The sequence below is a fragment of the Scyliorhinus torazame genome, chromosome 16 (genome assembly GCF_047496885.1).
Source record: "Scyliorhinus torazame isolate Kashiwa2021f chromosome 16, sScyTor2.1, whole genome shotgun sequence".
In the NCBI taxonomy this organism is placed as follows: domain Eukaryota; kingdom Metazoa; phylum Chordata; class Chondrichthyes; order Carcharhiniformes; family Scyliorhinidae; genus Scyliorhinus; species Scyliorhinus torazame.
The window spans coordinates 60,672,555-60,692,098 of record NC_092722.1 but is presented as its reverse complement, the minus strand read 5'-3'; the positions used below and the strand labels follow the sequence as shown (position 1 = coordinate 60,692,098).

General features: G+C 44.9%; 1 protein-coding gene across 4 annotated transcripts in view; it reads right to left on the bottom strand.

The window, feature by feature from the left end:
* usp48 (ubiquitin specific peptidase 48) overlaps positions 1 to 19,544 on the bottom strand; it is a 198,459-nt gene that overhangs the window by 106,829 nt on the left and 72,086 nt on the right. For all 4 annotated transcript variants that reach the window (XM_072478568.1, XM_072478566.1, XM_072478565.1 and 1 more), the window contains exons 7-8: positions 17,981 to 18,114; positions 11,498 to 11,580 (exon numbers count right to left, since the gene is read on the bottom strand). In XM_072478568.1, coding sequence (XP_072334669.1) covers positions 11,498 to 11,580; positions 17,981 to 18,114 — 217 coding nt within the window. The remainder of the gene's footprint in view (positions 1 to 11,497; positions 11,581 to 17,980; positions 18,115 to 19,544) is intronic.

Sequence of the window (19,544 nt, the reverse complement as noted above, 5' to 3'; positions counted from 1 at the left end):
CCTTTGGCAGCACTGCTCACGAATGGTTATAAATCTGAGGATTTGGGCCTTGAGGGGAACAAGGCAGGGCTGCCTCTTATTCCCCTTGCTGTCTGCATTGGCCAACGAGCCTCTGACAGAGGCTATTAGGCATGATCCTCCGACGTTTGGGATGCGCTGTTTGGGAGGAAGCAGCAGAAGATCACGCTTTATGCTGATGGTGTGTTGCTGTTTGTATCGAAGCCGGACATCTCGGTTCTCGCTACTATTTCAAAATGGTAGATAAATCTAGAACCTTCTCCGGCTATAAAATTAACTTTACAAAGTCTGAGGCTATGCCGATGGTAGGGTTGATGGGTAGACCACGTACCCTTACGAACTTTCCTTCTTGGTGGTCCCCATCGTGGTTTACTTATGTGGGTGTTGTAATTACTCCTTTTTGAAACAACTATATGGGGCTAATTTCTTTCAGTTGATTTTGTCCATTAGGTGGGACTTGACTCGTTGGTCCTCCTTGCCAGTATCGTGATTGGGTAGGATTGCATTGATTAAGATGAATGATTTGCCCAGATTGTTGCATCTTTTGTAGATGTTTATCATTTTTATATGGCCTGATCTTCTCTTCCATCCTCCCGCCTGGTCTATAAATAGTTCTTAAGGACTGAATTTATCCTGTCTTTTTCTGTCTTATGTTTGCAGAAATATTTGGTCTGTATTGTACCAGTTGTGCTTTAAAAAATTGTGTTATCTGTGAAATGATAAAACTCTAAATATATATTTAAAAAGCTATTTTCTGGTCTGACAAAAATGTTTAACATTGTATTTCTGGGCAGGTAACCTCCCTTTATACACCAGGCATCACAACATTACACTTCATGATGGATTTAATTGGTTACATCATCTACAAGCTTAATAATTTTAAACAACAAAACTTTAAATATCAAAAGCATAAACGTCTTAATTAAGCAACCTGCATTTGCATGACAAAACCAACATTTCTGATTTAAATATACACGGTTGCTAAATTATTAGTGTGAATTGTCAACCTAAAATATTTGCAGTGACATTTTAAATAAAGACAATTTCAAATGCTTTTTGGATTTCAAGGGAAGACAGTTTTGTAGGATAAATCATTCAATTCAGTATTCCACATGAAGCCAATGTATATTTTGATTGTACAATGGGAACAGATTATATGAAAGCTGAACATTAAAAATTGCCCATTTACACTCATCTGCGTGGCTGCAGGCTTTCTTATATTGGTGAACCTACTCCAAAATAGCGTTTTTGTTTGAAATTGCTGTTTAAATTGGTTACCAACAGAGAAGCTCATGGTCGTATTGTTGGGACCAGTTAAGTGGTGATGCAAACTTAATGATGATTTCATTAGTCAAACTTGGGCGACACAAATTTCCACCGACAGAATAGCAAAAGCTATGGAACACTGCCCGAGATTAGCAGAGATTCTGCAGCGGTTGACCCGGGTTAGCCGAACGTTTGACGCAAGGAGGATAAGGCCGAAATCTCGTGCACGAGTGGTGCTTCCGCAGTGCGAGCAAGTCGGCCTCTTCTGACAGGGATCAATTGGCCAAGCCGAGCAGAATGGTGTCGTGAGGCCTAAGCGCACTCAAATTTCTCTGTGGAGCAACATACAAAGCATGCAAGTATGGTGAAAACTGAGAAAGTCAAAAGTGTTGTTGATCAGAGAGGAGGAGCAAGTGGAAAATCATGGTGCGAAGTGGAAAGCAGATATCGGAAAGTAGCAAGTATTAGAATAATGCAAAATGTTGCATTTCAAATAGTGTAAACTGCGCTTGTAGGCATATTGAAATACAGAAAGGCATATTCATGCGGAAAAGTCGGTCTCCTCGGTTATCAGGGAGCTCTGAATTTGAAGGCGACTCTCCTGGGATTTGACCGGGAGTTTACCGTTATGACTGAATGAGCCCTTTTCACCATGTCATGGCTGCAAATTCAACCAGAAGTTTAACATTTGTGGGTTGAGGCGAAATGTTTTCAGAAAACACTCCCAGCATAAGAACAACCGTTTGCTATCCAATCTGTACCTAGGCACTAGCTGGTAATTGACTTCAGGAAGCAAAGTACTGTACACACCCCTGTCAGCATCAACGGGGCCAAGGTGGAGATGGTTAGCAGTTTCAAATTCCTAGGGGTGCACATCTCCAAAAATCTGTCCTGGTCCACCCACGTCGACGCTACCACCAAGAAAGCACAACAGCGCCTATACTTCCTCAGGAAACTTAGGAAATTCGGCATGTCCACATTGACTCTTACCAACTTTTACAGATCCACCATAGAAAGCATCCTATCGGGCTGCATCACAGCCTGGTATGGCAACTGCTCGGCCCAGGGCCGCAAGAAACTTCAGAGAGTCGTGAACACCGCCCAGTCCATCACACGAACCTGCCTCCCATCCATTGACTCCATCTACACCTCCCGCTGCCTGGGGAAAGCGGGCAGTATAGTCAAAGATCCCTCCCACCCGGCTTACTCACTCTTCCAACTTCTTCCATCGGGCAGGAGATACAGAAGTCTGAGAACATGCACGAACAGACTCAAAAACAGCTTCTTCCCCACTGTTACCAAACTCCTAAATGACCCTCTTATGGACTGACTTCATTAACACTACACCCTGTATGCTTCATCCGATGCCAGTGCTTATGTAGTTACATTGTATATGTTGTGTTGCCCTATCATGTATTTTCTTTTAATCCCTTTTCTTCTCATGTACTTAATGATCTGTTGAGCTGCTCGCAGAAAAATACTTTTCACTGTACCACGGTACACGTGACAATAAACAAATCCAATCCAATAACACTTCGACCTCGCTGTGTTAAACATGTTCTCATATTTTTGTTGCTTCTCTTAGTAAATTCTCGCAGATACCAATGACCTGAATTACCAAGGAAACGATCCTTGAATTTAGTGTGCTTTCATCAACCTCAACACACTAATAAATTACTTTCACTGCACTTGTACAGCCAAAGCAATCTTAAATTTTACTTTTAGTGCCCTGCTTTCTGTGCTTTTCTATCCCACACACAGACAAAGGTACACAGAGAGGCTCTTTGAAAGACTCCTGGCTGATGTACTATAGCCTCCCTGGTGTGACAGGCATTGAAACCAATGACATCAATATAAATTTAATTTAGTGAACATCAAATCTGTGAGTTAAGGCTACAACATACTAATTTGTGTCAACCATTTGATAAGCTATGTACAGTCCCTATATTTACATTTGTCTCACAAGCACTTTGTTAGAAAGAGAAGTAAACCTGTTCAGTTACAGTTTAAATGTAACATCAAGGGGTAATTGTTAGCTGTTTGATCAGTTAACCAGACGCGCTCCTTTTTACTCGCTACTTAGAAAATATGCAGAAACAAATTTGCTTGCATGAGCAAAATATTTAATTTTCTCACTGGTGTTCAAACAAACATGTGACGAACACACACGGTGGGAATCATTCTTATCAGTCCACTTCAGAAAATCCATTCGAAAGTAAGTCAATTCTATTGCTATGGAAACGGAAACCAAAAGCATCACGTTACATTCCCCACTTTCCATACAGCTTTCCTCATTCTTCCAATACTCTTCAGCCAAAATAGGGGAACAATGAGAGAGCATCCCTGATAAGGATGTCTCTGACAGCAAGCGCCTGCACAGCAAATGACAGTGTGGTGTAAAAGTGCTGGATAAATACAGGTGGTGGCATAGTGGTATCGTCACTGAAATAGTAATCCAGAGACCCAGGGTAATGTTCTGAGGACCCAGGTTCGAATCCCACCATGGCAGATGGTGAAATTTGAATTCAATAAAAATCTGGAATTAAAAGTCTAATGATGACCATGAAACCATTGCCGATTGTTGTAAAAACCTAATTCACTAATGTCCTTTAATCTGCCGTCCTTACCTGGTCTGGCCTACATGTGTCCCCAGACACACAATTTGACTATTAAATGCCCCAGCAAACCACTCAGTTCAAGGGCAATTAGGGATCAGGAATAAATGCTGCCTCAGCCAGCGGCACCCACATCCCCTGAATTAATTTTTTAAAACTCACTAATCATAGCTTCGCTCTCTGTGGTAGTAGTAAAGATCAGCCATTTTACATATAATTAACAACAGAGATACAGGCCATTTGGCCCAACTGGTCTGAGTACCCAACTGGTACCTCCTATTCCTTTCTGCCTCGTACTATCTAGATTTACCCAAAATGCTCCCATGCTAGTCACCCCCAACTACTCCATTTGGTATTAGTTTCCACATTCTTCAGCACAGCATTGTTGTATTACCATAGATAGTCTATAAAGCTGTGTAGCAGCATCACACTTGTTATACGCCTGCAATGCACAAGTGCATGGCTCGCGCACCAGGATCATCAGCTATTAAGTCACTGGGCAGCCCTGGCCATCCAGTAGACAATTTGGTTTGCCATGTTGCTTGAAATACAGCTGGCACAAAGGACTGCCACCACAGAAAGAATACATGAGTACTGCTGGGGTACAGGCCTGCATGATGCATTGCCTGGGGTCACACGCCAGCTGCATTCTGAGGAAGTGGGGAATCCTATTTGTTCAGATATGTGGCAGAGTTGAGACCTGGCATATTAAAAGTATGCCTGCACCATGAGGAAGATTGCCATCCTTGCAAACCCTCAGCTTGCTCTGCCTACTTCTCTCTGGCAAGAGGGAATGAAATGAAATTTGAGTTATCACTCCTTGCCTAGAGGGTACCTTTCTTGAGCAGCAGTGTACTGAAAATTCTTCCACATGGAGATGGATGGAAGACGTTCCTGACCAAGGAACTGTTGGCAATGAGGGAGGTGGACAAGTTGGCAGTGACGGAGGCATTGGTCGCCATGCAGACGGCGATTGACAGATTGGGGAAGAAGCTGGAAGCCCAAGGGAAGACGATCCAGGAACTTGAGATGGTGTCAATGGACGAGGTGATGTCCAAGGTTGTGGGGGTGGCAGTGAGGGTGGAGCTGTGCCCGAGAGTGGCAGTCTTCGGGGTGTCAGACCAGCCAGAACTCCATATGGAGAAGAGGGCTGATGCCCTTGCTTTTGCTTCCTTAATCGCACGCCAGAGAACCCTGCTTGGCTGGCGATCGGCAGCGCCACCCATATTTGCAGACAGGTTGGTAGACCTGTTGGAATTTTTCCATCTCATAGAATTTACAGTGCAGAAGGAGGGCATTCGGCCCATCGAGTTTGCACCGGCTCTTGGAAAGAGCACCCTACCCAAGGTCAACACCTCCCCCGTATCCCCATAACCCAGTAACCCCACCCTACACTAAACTAAACACAGAAGAAAATCTAATTCCTCCCAATGCTCTAACAAAGACAATTACTGTCCGGTCAGAGACCTGAAACAACAACGTTGTTTCTGTCTCTACAAATGCTGCCAGACCTGCTGAGTAGTTTTTGGACTATCACTAGTTGGCTTTTTAAAATTCTTTCATGATGTGGGCTTCACTAGCAAGGCCCGTCCTTGTCCATCCTGAATTTCCCTTGCAACAAAATGGCAGACCGAAGTTAACAGTCAAGGGCATTGCTATGGGTCTTTTTTTTCATTTATGGGATGTGGGCATTGGTTAGGCCAACATTTATTGCCCATCCCTAGTTGCCCTTCAGAAGACGGGGATGAGTTGCCTTCTTGAACCGCTCGAATCCCTGAGGTGTAGGTACACTCACAGTGCTGTTAGGGAGCGAGTTCCAGGGTTTTGACTCAGCTAGTGAAAGACAGCGGTGTATTTCCAAGTCGGGATGGTGAGTGATTTGGAGAGGTGCCTCCAAGTGGTGGGGTTTCCAGGTATCTGCTGCTCTTGATCTTCTAGGTGGTAGTGGTCATGGGTTTGAAAGGTGCAGCCCAAGGAATCGTGGCGAGTTTCTGCAGTGCATATCTTGAAGCCCCAGGTTCGAGATTCGCCACAAGTGCTCCAGTCATTCAATTCCATCTAGTGCATGCATGTTCTTTTCAAGCTATGATGTGGAGATGCCGGCGTTGGACTGGGGTGAGCACAGTACGAAGTCTTACAACACCAGGTTAAAGTCCAACAGGTTTGTTTCGATGTCACTAGCTTTCGGAGCGCTGCTCCTTCCTCAGGTGAATGAAGAGGTCTGTTCCAGAAACACATATATAGACAGATTCAAAGATGCCAAACAATGCTTGGAATGCGAGCATTAGCAGGTGATTAAATCTTTACAGATCCAGAGATGGGGTAACCCCAGGTTAAAGAGGTATGAATTGTATCAAGCCAGGACAGTTGGTAGGATTTTGCAGGCCAGATGGTGGGGGATGAATGTAATGCGACATGAATCCCAGGTCCCGGTTGAGGCTGCACTCATGTGTGTGGAACTTGGCTATAAGTTTCTGCTCGGCGATTCTGCGTTGTCGCGGGTCCTGAAGGCCGCCTTGGAGAACGCTTACCCGGAGATCAGAGGCTGAATGCCCTTGACTGCTGAAGTGTTCCCCGACTGGAAGGGAACATTCCTGCCTGGTGATTGTTGCGCGATGGCCGTTCATTCGTTGTCGCAGCGTCTGCATGGTCTCGCCAATGTACCACGCTTCGGGACATCCTTTCCTGCAGCGTATGAGGTAGACAACATTGGCCGAGTCGCACGAGTATGTACCGCGTACCTGGTGGGTTGTGTTCTCACGTGTAATAGTGGTATCCATGTCGATGATCTGGCACGTCTTGCAGAGATTGCCATGGCAGGGTTGTGTGGTGTCGTGGTCACTGTTCTGAAGACTGGGTAGTTTGCTGCAAACAATGGTTCGTTTGAGGTTGCGCGGTTGTTTGAAGGCAAGTAGTGGAAGTGTGGGGATGACCTTGGCAAGGTGTTCATCGTCATCAATGACGTGTTGAAGGCTGTGAAGAAGATGACGTAGTTTCTCCGCTCCGGGGAAGTACTGGACGACGAAGGGTATTCTGTCGGTTGTGTCCCATGTTTGTCTTCTGAGGAGGTCGGTGCGGTTTTTCGCTGTGGCGTGTTGGAACTGTCGCTCGATGAGTCGAGTGCCATATCCCGTTCGTACGAGGGCATCTTTCAACGTCTGTAGAAGACTGTTACGCTCCTCCTCGTCTGAGCAGATCCTGTGTATACGGAGCGCTTGTCCATAGGGGATGGCTTCTTTAATGTGTTTAGGGTGGAAGCTGGAGAAGTGGAGCATCATGAGGTTATCCGTGGGTTTGCGGTAAAGCGAAGTGCTGAGGTGACCGTCCTTGATGGAGACGAGTGTGTCCAAGAATGCAACTGATTTTGGAGAGTAGTCCATGGTGAGTCTGATGGTTGGATGGAACTTATTAATGTCATCGTGTAGTCGTTTCAGTGATTCTTCGCCGTGGGTCCAAAGGAAAAAAATGTCATCGATGTATCTGGTGTATAACGTCGGTTGAAGGTCCTGTGCGGTGAGTAGGTCCTGTTCAAACTTGTGCATGAAGATGTTGGCGTATTGGGGTGCGAATTTGGTCCCCATGGCTGTTCCGTGCGTCTGGATGAAGAACTTGTTGTCGAAGGTGAAGACGTTGTGATCCAGAATGAAGCGGATGAGTTGCAGAATTGCGTCTGGAGATTGGCAGTTGTCGGTGTTGAGTACTGAGGCTGTTGCAGCAATGCCGTCGTCATGGGGGATGCTGGTGTAGAGTGCCGAGACGTCCATTGTGACGAGGTATGTTCCTGGTTCAACTGGTCCATGGGTGCTGAGTTTCTGTAGGAAGTCCGTCGTGTCGCGACAGAAGCTGGGTGTACCTTGTACGATGGGTTTCAAGATGCCCTCGATGTAGCCAGAGAGGTTCTCACACAGGGTCCCATTGCCTGAAACGATAGGGCGGCCTGGTGTGTTGGCCTTATATATTTTCGGGAGGCAGTAGAGATCTCCAATGCGGGGAGTACGTGGGATGAGAGCACGTAGGGTGCTCTGAAGATCTGGATCCAAGGTCTTGATCAGTCTGTTCCATCTCTGGATCTGTAAAGATTTAATCACCTGCTAATGCTCGCATTCCAAGTATTGTTTGGCATCTTTGAATCTGTCTATATATGTGTTTCTGGAACAGACCTCTTCATTCACCTGAGGAAGGAGCAGCGCTCCGAAAGCTAGTGACATCGAAACAAACCTGTTGGACTTTAACCTGGTGTTGTAAGACTTCGTACTCTTTTCAAGCTAGGGTGATTAAAACTGCACACAATATTTCAATGTGGCCTCAGTAATGATTTCCTTCAATCTAGTTAAATTTGATAAGATTTGATGACCACAGCTTTACAATGACTGAAAATACATAGTTAGCTAATTGAAAATAATCATTGCCAGATCTTTTTCTCTTTAAAAAATGTTTTTTTTTTTTTAAACATTCTCCTCCTTTTTCACATTTTCTCCCACATTTACACCCATCAACAATAAACAATAATCAGCAAGATATGTCAATCCCCATAATAACAACGATCCCATCCACCCACCAACCCCCAAACATCAGCCCGCATGTTTACATAAACAAATGACAAAAAGGAATCAGGGATTACCCGTAGTCACCCTTAATCTACACAGCCCCCCACCCCCCCCCCCCACCCTACCCACCCCCCAACTAATGTTCGATGTTATCCAGTTCTTGAAAGTGCATAATAAATAGTGCCCATGACTTGTAGAACCCCTCCGAGCTTCCCCTCAGTTCGAACTTAACCTTCCCTTTCCCCATATCTCTCTCGCTCTCCTTCCCTACTCGGTCTGTCTCTCTCGCTCTCCTTCCCTGTCCCACTCTCTCTCTCTCTCCTTCTCTTTCTTTTGTTAAAAAATATTTTTATTCTCCTCCTTTTTCACATTTTCTCCTAAATTTACACCAACCACCAATAAACAATAATCAGCAACAAGTATGTCAATCCCCATAACAATAACAACAATCCCATCCTCCCACCAAACCCCAAACATTAGCCTGCATGTTCACATAAACAAATGGCAAAGAGGAATCAGGGATCACCCATAGTCACCCTTAATACACACAGCCCCCCTCCCCCCAACCCTCCCACCCATCCCCCCCAACTAATATTCAATGTTATCCAGTTCTTGGAAGTACATAATGAATAATGCACATGAATTGTAGAGCCCCTCCGTCCTTCCCCTCAGTTCAAACTTAACCTTCTCAAGAGTCAAGAATTCCAACAGGTCCCCCCGCCACGCCAGGGCACAGGGTGGAGAGGTTGCTCTCCAACCCATCAGGATCCGCCTTCGGGCGATCAACGAGGCGAAGGCTACATCTGCCTCCACACCCGTTTTTAACCCTGGCTGGTCCGACACCCTGAATATGGCCACCCAGGGGCCCGGGTCCAGTTTCACACGCACCACCTTGGAAATTACCCTAAACACCTCCTTCCAGTACTCCCCTAGCTTTGGACAGAACCAAAACATATGAACGTGATTCACGCCCCCCCCCCCCACACCCCGGGCAACGCTCACACACATCCTCTACTCTTTCAAAAAATCGTCTCATCCTCGCCCTTGTGAGGTGCGCTCTATATACCACCTTCAGCTGTATCAGATCCAACCTCGCACATGAGGTGGAGGCATTCACTCTCCGGAGCACCTCACACCAGACCCCCTCCTCTATAACCTCTCCCAGCTCTTCCTCCCACTTTGCTTTGATCCCTTCCAGTGGTGCCTTATCCTCTTCCAGAATAGCTCCGTACACCGCTGACACTGTCCCCTTCTCCAGTCCCCTTGTCGTCAACATCTCCTCGAGCAATGAGGAGGCCGGTTCCTCTGGGAAGCTCTGTATCTCCTTCCTGGCAAAATCCCGAACCTGCATGTACCTAAACACTTCTCCCTACTCTAGCCCATACTTCACTTCCAGCTCCCTCAATCCTGCAAATCGACCTTGAAGAAACAAATCTTTTAGCGTCTTAATCCCCTTCTCTTCCCATTTCCGAAAACTTCCATCCCACCTCCCTGGCTCAAATCTCTGGTTCCCCCGAATCGCCATTTCCCTGGACCCTAAACCCAACCCAAAGTGCTGGTGAAACTGCCTCTAGATTTTCAATGAAGCTATTATTACCGGACTCCCTGAATATTTCCCCGGAGCTATCGGGAGCGGCGCTGTTGCAAGTGCCTTCAGCCCCGACCCCCTGCACAAACTCTCCTCCATTCTGACCCACTGAGAATCAACCCCTCTGACCCAGCTCCGCACTTTCTCCACGTTCGCCGCCCAATAGTAGAACAACAGGTCCAGGGGGCACAAACCCCCTGCCTGCCTTCCCCTCTGTAGCAGCACCTTTCTCACTCTGGCCACCAGATCTTTTCCTCTTTATATAAGATCTCCAAATTCCCGTTCCTCTCCCAAGTCCTTGGAACGTACTGTCAGCTCCCATTTCCACATGTCCAAATGTCTACAATTAGGCTTCCACCCTTATGACAACACTAAAACAGCCTTAATCAAAGTCACAAAATACATCTTCTGTAACCATGTCCATGGTGCACAATCCTGCCTGTCCTTCTTGACCTTTTTTCAGCCAACCTTCTCTAATACCTCTCCTGTCACTGAATTCAATGGGACTACCTTCCCTTGGTTTCACTCTAACCTTGATTAATAAGGGGATCAGGGGTTATGGGAAGAAGGCAGGAGAATGGGGGTGAGAAACATATCAACCATGATCGAATGGCGGAGCAGACTCAATGGGCTGAATGACCTAATTCTGCTCCCATATCTTATGGTCGAATGAGCATCTTCCAGCAAAAGGCTACTCTTTCATCTCTGCACTCACTTGAAATCAATACTTGGTCCCCTGCTCTTCCTCATCTACAGGTCACTCCTTGGTAACATTACCAGAAGATGTGGAATCAAATTTCACAGAAAAGAATTTGTTCAAACCATATGCTACAATTTGTATCATCAACTTGCCAAAATGCGAGAGTCTATTGAACACATGGCATTTGTTTTGGCTTCATGTATTTTCTTGCCTGTAGACCATTTAAAAGTTTAAAACGATCTTAAAACATACTATTCATTCGAAACATATCTTAAGAATCCCATTTCTGTCTTCTGGCATCTCTACCTCTATTGCCTTCTACCATGCCTTTTAGTTAATCGCAACTAGTTTTAATATAACTCTCAATCTTCAGCACTTTTTCTTTTGGAGCATTTTAAATGTTATGGTAATTTCTGTTGTTTTAGCAATTTTAGTTGAGATTGCTAAATTTCACATTTGCATCCAAGGACATCTTCGTCTTCAATATTGTTTCAAACAATCTGGAAATAAATAAATTCACTTCTGCTTTTAAGCAAACAGTGTAAAACATGCAAGGACTGAATCAGTCCTTGAGCAAATATTTTCATTAACCGAGTGCCAGCTAATCAGCATGTTAATGTGCTGTCAGTGGAAGCAAACATCCATTTCCCACATAAAAGATTAACTTGAACTGGATCCCCACAACTAAGGGAGAAAAACAATTCCTGGGATAACTGAAATCCAAGATCATGACTGAAAGCATTAATATGAAATGGTTCCTTACCTTTCCTTTCAAGGTACGTAGTTAGGTCTAAAACTTCAGGAAAGCTGATGTAAGAGTTTAGTTTTTTCTTATGACCAGTTTGCCTGCAGAAGTTAAATTTGAGAAATTCAGATTGTGAATTCAGAAGGAAGTTTCAGGGTTGGAAATACACCGTGGGCCATGGTGGAAGGCAGGCAGTATCAATTTGGCTGCCCATTACACATAACACCAGATAGGATTAAATATCAAATTCTAGGAATAACGAGGCAGCATGGTGGCGCAGTGGTTAGCATTGCTGCCTCACGGCGCCGAGGTCCCAGGTTCAATCCCAGCTCTGGATCACTGTCCGTGTGGAGTTTGCACATTCTCCCAGTGTTTGCGTGGGTTTCGCCCCCACAACCCAAAGATATGCAGGGTAGGTGGATTGGCCACGCTAAATTGCCCCTTAATTGGTAAAAATTAATTGGGTAGTCTGAATTAAAAAAAGAAATTCTAGGAATAACGGGTGGCCAATCCAATATGACAATTGTGCTTCATAGAACTCTACTCAGTGATGCCTTATTAAAAAAAGGTGAATTGCTCATTTCAAAGATCAAAGTTTTCTTCAGCACAGTAACAGGCCCTTCAGCCCTCCAAGCCTGTGCCGACCATGCTGCCCGTCGAAAATAAAATATTCTACACTTCCCGGGTCCGTATCCCTCTATTCCCATTTTAAAGTGTTTTTTTTTTGCTGCCAAGTTATTGGATTTAAAAAAATATTGACATATAATCTAAAAACAAATGCTCAGGGTTAAGGAGAAAGACTGGAAGAATGGTACTAATTAAATAGCTTTTTCAACGAGCAGGTCCAGGCATATTGGATTGCATGACTTCTTTCTGTGTTTTAAGATTCTGTAAGAGGCCACAACAAGCTTGTTGGAGGCTGAGTGCTTAAAGATGCGGGTTGCTGGTCTCACTGACAGTATCCACAAGTTTCCGATTTGGATGAGGGAAATGATCAAAATTTGAAAGTACGACATCAAAAGCCAAACTGGCTACCAGGCGTAAAGCATTAACCATGCACTTCATGTGGCAAATAAAACAGAGTCTTCAATCAAAGTCAATATTGTTAGCTATGTAAAGAAAATCATGACAGAACACTTCGTAAACTTGAGAACCACAATTCTTTGATCAACTACTCTAGTAATATCAATTGAAAAGGTGCTGAACTCTCTGTTCTGAATCAGTAAAATGAACTGCCGTAAGCCATGTTAAAAACATTCTCAATTGCGCGATGAACAATGTGGGATGTAGAGTAATATCATGTGGTTCCTGACTGGGTGTCTCTGAATTCCTAAAGCAGCAGTGTCTCAACGGTTATATAGGAATTTGGCTGACAGTTCATTTTTATTCGAGTGTCAAATAAAGGCAAAAACATACGGTGCTTCTTCATCTTTTCTTTTGAATTAATGTTAAAAGGCTACAAATGTAAATTTCTGGCAGTGTAACTAGACGAAATAATTTAAGCTCATATTGGATATTTCACATCATCCTTTCCATTTCATGTCTAAATTTGTCTTAAGAGAATCTCCTTATCCCAGGAATAGGCAAGTCTTGATAAAAGCAGCATATATCCAAGCTGAACAGATCGGCAATGCTTAAACTTAATTACTGTCCGTGCTGATTTTAGTTTAGGCATTGCTACTGGCCTCAATGTCCGTAGGTAAGATATTAGGTTAATCAGGCACTGCTCCTGGATAGTGCTTCCTAGTGGCAGATTCTCATGGCTGCCATCATTGGTGACAAGATCAGGCACAATTTCTCATACTCATGTGATGGAAATGCAGCCTGCACTAGTTATCTGAGCTAACATGTGAAGAATTGCTACTTGAGCATGGGAATGTACTTGATCATGGGAATGAATGGTAAACAGCAGCCTCTGGCACAGGATTCCAGCAAGAGGGTGCAGGAAAATTGAAAAAACAAGCCAGAATGCTTCACAGAAATCATACTTTGAGAGGAAGAAACGTCTTGTAATCTTCGCCATCACCCTAACCCATGATGTGCTCAACAAATTGTAGGTTACTTGCACATTTGGGTCTCAACTCAGGAAAGGAATCATCAGGAAGGAGGCATTGGGGAACTGCAAATCCATCGGGGTTCTCCTGCTCACCACATGCGCGGAACACCAGGTCGCTATCATTAACACACCGTTCCGTCAAAATAACAAGTTCAAGACGCCCTGGATATATCTGCGATCAAAGCACTGGCACATAGTCATAGACCTGGATTCACCCGCAATTGGCGGGGCAGCACTTACCGGCGCCAAGAGCGGTGTGAACCACTCCGGCGTCGGTCCGGCCAGAAGTTGCGGACTCCTCCGCACATCCAGGGGCTAGGCTGGCAGTGGAGGGGTTGGCGCCGTGCCAGTCGGTGCTGAAGGGCCGCCGTGGGCTGGCACATGCGTAGAACCGCTGGCGTGTTCTGGCGCATGCACAGAACCCCGGCGTGTTTCCTGCGCATGCGCAGGGGGGTTTCTTCTCCGCGGTGGCGGGCGTTGGAGAATCCCGCCCACAGAATCGTCGAGGTTTACAGCATGGAAACAGGACCTTCGGCCCAACTTGTCCATGCCGCCCAGTTTTTACCACTAAGCTCATCCCAATTGCCCACATTTGGCCCATATCCCTCTATACCCATCTTACCCATATAACTGTCTAAATGCTTTTTAAAAGATAAAATTGTACCCACCTTTACTACTGCCTCTGGCAGCTCATTCCAGGCACTCACCACCCTCTGTGAAAAATTTGTCCCTCTGGTCCCTTTAATATCTCTCCCCTCTCATCTTAAACCTATGCCCTCTAGTTTTAGACTCCCCTACCTTTGGGAAAAGATGTACCTTATCTATGCCCCTCATTATTTTATAAACCTCAAGTTCACACCAAAGCCTCCTATGCTCCATGGGAAAAGTCCCAGTCTCTAGCCTCTCCTTATAACCTAAACCATCAAGTTCTTGTAGCATTCTAGTAAATAGTTTCTGCACTCTTTCTAGTTTAATAATATCCTTTCTATAATACGGTGACCAGAACTGTGCACAGTATTCCAAGTGTGGCCTTACTAATGCCGTGTAAACTTCAACAAGATGACCCAACTCCTGCATTCAATGTTCTACTTTACCATCGTCTGAACGAGAGATAGCTCAGAAAAAAGAACTCTGAGCAGCTTCAAGAGCCAAGCACGGTGAACTTCCAACCATGTCTTCTCCAAAATCTCCAAAGTGTTCAATCTAATAGAGTGGAGGAAAACTGGAAAGATCTGAAGACTGCCATCATCTCAAACTGTGAAGAAACCATCGGCGACAAGATCAGGAAACACCAAGACTGGTTTGACAACAATGACCACGCCATCCAAGACCTCATCAACAAGAAGAGAAAAACTCTCCGCACCTGGCAAAACGAGATAACCAGCAAGACAAAAAGGAAAGCTCATCATTCAGCCAAGATGGAGGTTCAAAGAACAACAGGGAAATCATGAACCCATAGTGGACTGAGAAAGCCAAGGAGCTGCAATTCCTCGCCGACAAGCACAACATCCAGGGCTTCTTCAGTACCAGCAAGACAATATTAGGACCCAACACCTTAGGCCTCAAACCGGTGCGGAGTAAGGACGGAACTCTAGAGAGACAGAGAAAACACCAGCCTTCAATGGAGAGGACACTTCAAAAAAATTCCTAAACCATCATCCAATCATGGATGAGAATGTGTTTGAGGAAATCCCCCAACTTCCATCAATGATCTTGGGCTCCTACCGAGCGTGGATGAAGTTGAAACCGCCATTATACACGTGAAGAATAGAAAAGCAGCAGGGGTGGAAGGGATTCCAGCGGATATTTTCAAACTTGGAGATCACCTGTCATCTCCATCAGCTGTTGCTGAAAATCTGGGACCGAGAAGAAATTCCTGCCAACCCCTAGGATGCCGTCATCATCACGCATCTTCAAGAAAGAAGATGAAATGGACTGTGGGAACTACCAAAAAACACTCTACTCTTCATCACCGGGAAGATCATCGTCTGAATCCTCACTAGCTGCCTTCACCCAGTCTCTGAAGAAATCCTTCCGAAAATCAGTGTTGCTTCCGACCAAACCGTGGAACAGCAGACATGATTTTCACTGCTCAACAACTTCAAGAGAAATGCCAGGTAAGACATCAACCACTCTACATGACCTTCATCAATCTGACCAAGGCTTTTGACAAAGAATTGGGTAGGGCTATGGAAGGACCTGTCAAAGGCCAGAGAAATTCATCAATATCATCCGATCTCCTCCATAACAAGATGCTGATGAAAGTCCTCACTGATGGAAATAACAGAAATGACAGAAACTTTAAGAGGTCAAGACTGGAGTCAAGCAAGGATATGCCATTGCCCCCACCTTTTCTCCATCTTTATCACCACCATCCTTCACCTTGTCAAGAACAAGCTTCCCAGTGGAGTGGACATAATCTTCAGGATGGATGGAAAACCTTTCAACCTCAACTGGTTGGGATTTCAGTAGGTAAATAACATCACCATCTCCACTCTCAGAAGAGAATCTCCAAGCCATGCTTCACAGAAGCCTACAGAAGAATCGGTCTCAGACTCAACAAGACTCTACAACCTGCCCCAGGGCAAGATCCAGACTCTGCCTCATCAAGATCAACGGAGAAACCTAACCAAACGTGGAACATTTCCCCTACCGGGGTAGCCATCTCGTATCTAAGGCTGACATTAACAATGTCCAATCCATGAGCGGCTCCTTCAGACGTCTAAAGAAGAGAGCATTTGATAATTGCAACATTCATGCTAACACCAAGATCCTCGTGTACAAGGCAGACACCCTCACAACTCTTCTATACGGCTCAGAAACCTAGACTATATACAGGTGCCACCTCAAGGTCAGAGACGGATTCTCCACATCAGCTGGGAGGACAGGCGTAGCAACATCGACGTCCTTGAAGGAGCCACAATCAAGGCCATGATCAGCGGAAACCAACTCCGCTGGGTCGGCCATTAACCCTTAGGATGTCAAGGTCCTGGCTGCCAAAGCAAATATTCTTCACCCAGCTCAAGGAAGGATCCCAAACAAGAGGAGGACAAAGGAAGCACTTTGAAGACACCCTGAAGGCTTATCTCAAGAAATACAACATAGACATTAATGCCTGGGAGCCCCTTGCTCAGAAGAGACCTACTTGGAGGAACCTCCTGATTGAAGGGACACAATTCTCCGAGAACACTCAGCGGCAGGGGGAGGACAGGAAAAAGAGCTAGAGAAAGGTATACCAGCGATTTGCAGTCCAAGGACTGATCCCTACTCCAGGAACCACCTGCCAAGTGTGTGGTTGAAAATGTGGCTCAGATCATGTTCATCAGCCATACAAGGACCCAAGAACCATGACCAGTAACACGAAGTTTCTTAGGTGGACAATCATACTCATTCGCAAGTTTTCACAGAAGATAACCTCCGCATTTGAATGGATTCAAAAGTCACGTGTGGAGAAATGTGCAGTTCCATAAACACACATCTGTGAAAGTGAAGTTTCAACTGGGATTGCCACAAATGATAAGACTCAATCATAACTATTTCCCTCTCTCTCCCCCCCTCAATCCGCCGCCGCCGCCGCCCCCCCCCCCCCCCCCCCCCCCGGCATGTGACATCTTTCGTACATTTCTTCAAATGAAGCATAGAAGTAAAGAATGTCCAGCACACAAACAGGACATTCAGTCCAACCAGTCCATGCCAGTGTTTGTGCTCCACTTGTGCCTCCTCTCATCCTTCCTCGTCTAACTATTGGCATACCCGTCTATCCCTTCTCCCTCATCTGCTTATCGCACATCTCCTGAAGAGCATCTATACAATTTGCCCATTTAGTGTAGTAGCAGATCCTACATTCTCTCCATGCTCTGGGTAAATTCCCCAATTGATTTCTGGTTGACTATATGGCTGATAGTCTAATCTCGTTCTGCTGTACCCAAGTAGGGAAACATTTCAGAATTTAAAAGGACTCAATTAGGACATTCCTCAGCTTTCTCTTTTCTAAAGAAAGAAACTCAACCTGTTCAACTTCTCTCAGTTCTGGTATATCCTTTTAAATAATTTCTGCACCCTCTCCAGGGCATGCAAATCTTTTTTGTAATATGGCAACGAGAACTACACGCAGGAGTCCAAGTGTGATCAACCAAGGATAAAAACAATTTTGCTTCTCTGCTTTCAAATGTATCCCTCTAAAAATCCTATAAATCGCAGTGTACATGTCAGCTTTTGAGCCTCAAAAGTTTCTTCCAAAAACGAAGGTCAACTTATGCGCCAAGTACAAAACACAAGCCAGTGCTGGTTTTGGTCTTTTTGAAGCACACGCTTGGATATCATATTGCACATCATGGCTCGAAAATGGATTGTACAGACAATTATACCAAAGTAAACAAACACGTTTGTGAAAACTAGCACAAATATTTTATGATAATGTTTTCAGCAAATTGAACATAACTGACCTGTCAAAGACAAACCTCAAAAGCTGTAAATTGAGTGTTCTCGGAATGCTGAGTAGTTTAATTTTTCTTGTGGCATTCTGTTTGTCTTGACATTCATCACAAAAGTACCTATTATCTCCTTCCAACTTTTCTTCCTGAAAGAAAATTCTAAATTAATGCAAGCACTCCAAAAGGGAATAAAAACATGCAAAGCAAATTTTATATGCATGCATTGTTTTTCACCAAATAATAAATGCTATACATCGGTTATCATTTTCATTACTAATTAGTGGGAGATTGTGGACCATTTCCACTCAATATACAAGTATAATCCTGAGCTACCAGTCGCCTGTCACTCTAATTCTCTTCCCTACTTCAGCCTCTCTGCCCTTAGTCTCCTACGCTGTTCCAACGAGGCTCAGAATAAGCATGAAGAATAGCACCCAGCTCATATTTTGACAAGGCATATTGCAGCCTTTGGACTCATGGGCTCAATTTCAGATCATAACCACTTTTGTCCATTTGTTCAGACAATAGCCTTTGATTCCAGTATTCCCATTTACACCTTGCTCTGACCATCTTTGTTACTTGTCCCACAGCTATCCTCTGTTGATTTGTCTCACCACCCCCTTTCGTCATTTAAACTCTCCTGCTCCCAGACCCTCCCTTCCGTTCATTCCTGTCTTTCCTCTGTACTTTAAAAAAAGTTAATTCATGGTAGTCAGCGTCGATGGCTAGGCCAGCATTTTTGACCCATCCTAATTGACCTTGTAGAGAGGGTAGTGAGCCACCTTCTTGAACTCCTGTAGTCTGTGTGTTGTAGAAACACTCACACTGCTGTTAGGAAGGGAGTTCCAGCATTTTGACCAAACAACAGTGAAGGAACAGTGATACAGTTCGAAGTCAGGATGGTGTCGGACTTGGGAGGGAACATGCAGGTGGAGGTGTTCCTATACATCTGCTGACCGTGCCCTTCTAGGTGGCAACGGTTGCAGGTTTGGAAAGTATGAAGAAGGAGCCTTGGTGAGTTGCTGCGGAGCATCTTGTAAATGGTACACACTGCTGCTACTGTGTCTTGATGGTGGAGGGAGTGCATGTGGTGGTGAATGGGGTGCCAATAAAGCAGGCTGTTTTGCCCTGGATGATATCAAGCTGGAGTGCTGTTGGAGCTGCAGTCATCCAGGGAAGTGGAGAGTATTGCGTCACGCACATGATTTGTCCCTTGTAGGCCTGGTGGGCAGGATCTGGGGAGCTGGATTTACGATCTCCAGAATTCCCAGCCTCTGACCTGCTCTTGGAACTGCAGTATTTATAATGCTGGTCCAGTTCAATTCCTGGTCAATGGTAACCCCCAGAATATTGATTGTAAGATATTCAGCAACAGTAATGCCATTGAATGTCATGGGGTACTATTAGATCGCTGAAGACTGCCACTTGTGTGGTACAAATGATGTCACTTATTAGCCCAAGCCTCAGTATTGTCCAGGTCTTGCTATATGTGGATACACTGCTTCAATATATGAGTCATTTTAAATGGTGCTGAACGTTGTGCAACTTCTGACTGTATACGAGTATGGAGGGAGGG